This window comes from Sinocyclocheilus anshuiensis, unplaced genomic scaffold (genome assembly GCF_001515605.1).
Source record: "Sinocyclocheilus anshuiensis isolate Anshui unplaced genomic scaffold, SAMN03320099.WGS_v1.1 scaffold733, whole genome shotgun sequence".
Lineage (NCBI taxonomy): Eukaryota > Metazoa > Chordata > Actinopteri > Cypriniformes > Cyprinidae > Sinocyclocheilus > Sinocyclocheilus anshuiensis.
Genome location: NW_015539923.1, coordinates 284,108 through 288,413, shown reverse-complemented (window position 1 = coordinate 288,413; position 4,306 = coordinate 284,108). Strand labels below are relative to the sequence as shown.

Here is a 4,306-nt window from a genome sequence, read left to right as displayed (position 1 = left end):
TAGATAGATAGATAGATAGATAGATAGATAGATAGATAGATAGATAGATAGATAGATAGACAGACAGACAGACAGACAGACAGACAGACAGACAGACAGACAGACAGACAGACAGACAGACAGACAGACAGACAGACAGACAGACAGACAGACAGACAGACAGAGAGACAGACAGACAGACAGACAGACAGACAGATAGATAGATAGATAGATAGATAGATAGATAGATCAATTTTCACATTCATTGAACACAAAAAATGACCCAGTGTTGGCTGGCTGACTGTAGGATTTGTAGGTTATGTCAGTAAGTCTATAACAGAGTAAAACATATTTAGAGGCTAATATAGATGTGTGTCTTTAACTGATGGCAAACGGGCTGAGACATTAATTCATGCTTGTCATGGTTTATGGCACCTAGGAGACATTCATAATGAATTTAGTACAGCTCCAAATTCAGCAACACATTCAGAAAGAGCCTAACTGCATAAAGGCAATGATTTCTTTCTGTCATTTATCTGCTCACAGCAGAAATAAGGAGAGGCCATGTTTCAGAAGCCGACTCTTGTTTGCTCTCTTTCTCTCTCTCAAATGCTCTTTTCTCCACAGACCCCAAAAGTCAAAATTGGAGTGATAAATCAGGTGAAATGACAATCGGAGTATGCCTGACCACACAGGCTGACAGAAGAGAATAGAACAATGGGGAGATACTCAGGAAGGCAGAGTGCCAAAATGAGATCTGCTGAACACACTGTAAGCAAGCCAAGCTTTTATTTTATTGGCACGCATATTAAGTGTCAAAACCCCGGTGTGAATTATGGCAGGATTTGGGGGTGTGACCCTCTAAGTAGGGCTTCAACTACTTAGTATTCCCAATTATATATCCTTACCAGTATTTATATTTCAGTCTAACCACATACTTTGCAGTGTTCCATTAGTTAACACTGCATTAAATACACATACACATTCCCTTAGGCAATCTCAGAACACAACTAATCAGAGGATGATATGGAGAGAGGTATTAGGTATTAAACTATAAAGGTATTGAGCAGAACATGGGTGGGCAGCGGAAAAGCAATATGGGAAATTTACAGCATGGCCACAATAGACTTGAATCTGCTCCATGAGTCAGAGAAGACCCTCACCTCTAGGTATGGGACAGGAGAGATGGCAGGAAGTGGGTATTCTTTCAGTGTTCGCTGCTCATCCAGGAACTTCCCAGCTTTGCTGTTGTACGCAGGCTGGAAGAGGCCATAGTTTAGCACATCCTTCAGGCTCTGGTTGAGTGTGCAGAGGATTTGTTGTTTAGACAACCAGATGGGCGACTCCACATTAAACTTCATGCATTTCTGCAGAAGAAACAAAAGGAGAGACATGATAAGTCATATGCAACAGCAAACCTGAAGATTCCCTAATAAATACGGCATTCAAAAGTTGGGTCGATAACATTTTTAATGATTTTCAAACAAGTCTTTTATACTTACCAAGAATGCATTTATTTTATTTATAGTAAAACACTATGAAATATTATTGCAGTTTAAAATAACCATTTTCTATTTGAATATATTTTAAAATGCAATTTATTCCTGTGATGCAAAGCTGAACTTTCAGCATCATTACTTCAGTCTTCAATGTCACATGATCCTTCAGAAATCATTCTAATATGCTGATTTGCAGCTAAAGAAACATTATGGATTCTTCTTATTTTCAATGTTTAAAATAGTTGAGCTGCTTAATATTTTTTTGGAAACCGTGATACTAATGAGATTAATACAGCTAGCTATAATAGATTAATAATAATAGATCATTTTTGTATAATTATAAATGTCTTTACAGTCTATTTTTAACTATGGTAAAATCAATCAATGCACCACGTCTTCTCCTGACATAATGCTTTATTAATTTATAGTATTATAAAACAACTAGTAACTTTTATTTTGGTGGAAACTAAATTTACCATGGAATATTTTTGGTGACTTTTTGTTTTGATTAATTTAACAAATAACACAAGTGATAAAAATTTGTTAAAAATAAATATAATATGAGGTTTTCTGTACTAATAAAACAAATGTACTGATGATATAAATGTCCTTTGAGGTTCTTTTGTTCGTGACGCCCTCAACGTCTCCCCAGAAATATTTCTTACCTATTCCTTCCTCTCATGGTCTTTCAGAGTTTACTCTGTGTTGTGACTTTGTGGAGCTTTTGCCCCAAAATCAACACTGAAGATTTGAGAGTGAACCCACTGCCCAATCAAGCAGTGTATCAATAAAACCTCTCACCCGTGTCTTTGTCCTCTATACCATTACCAATAACACACAACCCCTGCCCTTTCCACAGCACCGTGATTACTAGAGGCAGAGAACCATCAGACCACCGGGACAGAGAGAGAAGGCAGGAGTGAGAGAGGCTTTCAGCGCTTTTGTTCGCTTCTCCTCTCAGCAAATACGACATCAAATGCAGCTTTGAACTCTTGTCTACTGCATTTATTTTACCAGAGAGCCCAGCATTAAGGAGACAAAGATGGGGAGGAGAAAGGACATCAGTCTGAAACACACACATAAACACACACACACACACACACACACATGAACATAAAAAGAAGAGGGTCTCAGAAACTTGTAATTGTGTGCAGAATTCCCCTGAAGTTAAGCCTTCGTTTCGTTCTGTTTTCCCGGGGATAACAACAGCCTCCACCGCGGTTGGTCCTCTTGATTTTCAATCTTAAATTTCATCACTCTTTTCTGTGTTTATCTTCGCTCACGCTGACAGGCGACTGGAGCGCATTCAGCTCTATTTAAACTCAGAACAAGAGGAAAACCAGACCGCCGCCAAACGACAAACCTCTATTCAACATACAAATGGAACTGACGCTTCAATACAATAATACAATCATCGCACGTCACACTTACATTCTTTTTTCTGACAAGAACCTATGGACAGCACAAATTAAATACTAAAAATTTACAATCAAAGCAGAGCCAAAGTTACATTTTTAGGCCGGGCCAAGTGAATGGCATTCAAAATTAGGGGTCTTTTCTTTCTTTCTTTCTTTCTTTCTTTCTTTCTTTCTTTCTATCTATCTATCTATCTATCTATCGGATTGGATCAAAAGAAAAAAGGATTCTGAAGGTGGATTAGATCACAAAATCCAAGCTTGGTTTTGATCTACATCAAATCGTCAGTTTGTTTAGTTTAAAACATTTTAATAAAACTTATTTTTTCCCCATTACCATGTCCCTTTAGGGTTTCTGTAGAGCACTACTAATCCAGATTTGGTAATCTGGAAAACTTTGTTTCTGGATCATTGTGATCCAAAATTTCCAATTTTGCTTTGAAAAAGCAGCAGAAAAGTAAGATGGATTACCTGATCCTGGATAGCGAATTTCCAAATCCAGATTAAGCTTTCTGCAAAACTGGCCTCAAGAGACCAACAAAACTTTCTTTTTGTAACTTATTTCAAAAAGTGAAACTTTCATATATTCTAGATTCATTAAATGTAAAGTAAAACATTTCAAACGTTTTTTTAATTTATTTTTTATTTAGATGATTTGAGCTTCCAGCTCATGAGAAAAAAAAATCCTTTGTGATCCAAAATTTCCAATTTTGCTTTGAAAAAGCAGCAGAAAAGTAAGATGGATTACCTGATCCTGGATAGCGAATTTCCAAATCCAGATTAAGCTTTCTGCAAAACTGGCCTCAAGAGACCAACAAAACTTGTTGCATGTTGCTTAATGTTACTAATTAGAACATGAGGCTCACAAAGACCCTGTATACATGATAAATATGTGATAAATATTTAAATGGTTAAATTATAACATTATACGCAGTATCTAGACCCAATAATTATTATGTGTATTTTCATAAAGCTATATATATATATATATATATATATATACATACAGGTGCATCTAAAAAAAATTTGAATATCGTGAAAAAGTTAATTTCTTTTTGTAACTTATTTCAAAGACTAGAGCTCATGAAAGTCAAAAATCCTGTATCTCAAAATATTAGAATATTTCCTAAGATCAATAAAAAAAAGGATTTGCAAAACAGAAAAGTTCAAGTTCTTTAAAGTATGTTCATTTATGCACTCAATAAATGCATAAACATGACCTGAAAATAAATGCAGGCTCACATGACCTGACGTCACTTCCTGTTTGTTGCTGCCGTGTGTTTTGAGTTTGAGCTCAAAACAAGTTAATTCTTTGTCGTCAAATTTTTTTATCTTAAAATCAATTTATACACCATCATTTTCGTTTCTATAACGTGTGAATATATCCCCTATCGTATTCTACAACAAAAACAA

At 35.8% G+C, this 4,306-nt stretch overlaps 1 protein-coding gene across 1 annotated transcript in view; it reads right to left on the bottom strand.

Moving 5' to 3' along the window:
* The window catches only part of LOC107686585 (SH3 and multiple ankyrin repeat domains protein 3-like), a 285,917-nt gene that overhangs the window by 163,644 nt on the left and 117,967 nt on the right, over window positions 1-4,306 (bottom strand). Inside the window, exon 3 of the mRNA XM_016483652.1 lies at window positions 1,143-1,346. Coding sequence (XP_016339138.1) covers window positions 1,143-1,346 — 204 coding nt within the window. The remainder of the gene's footprint in view (window positions 1-1,142; window positions 1,347-4,306) is intronic.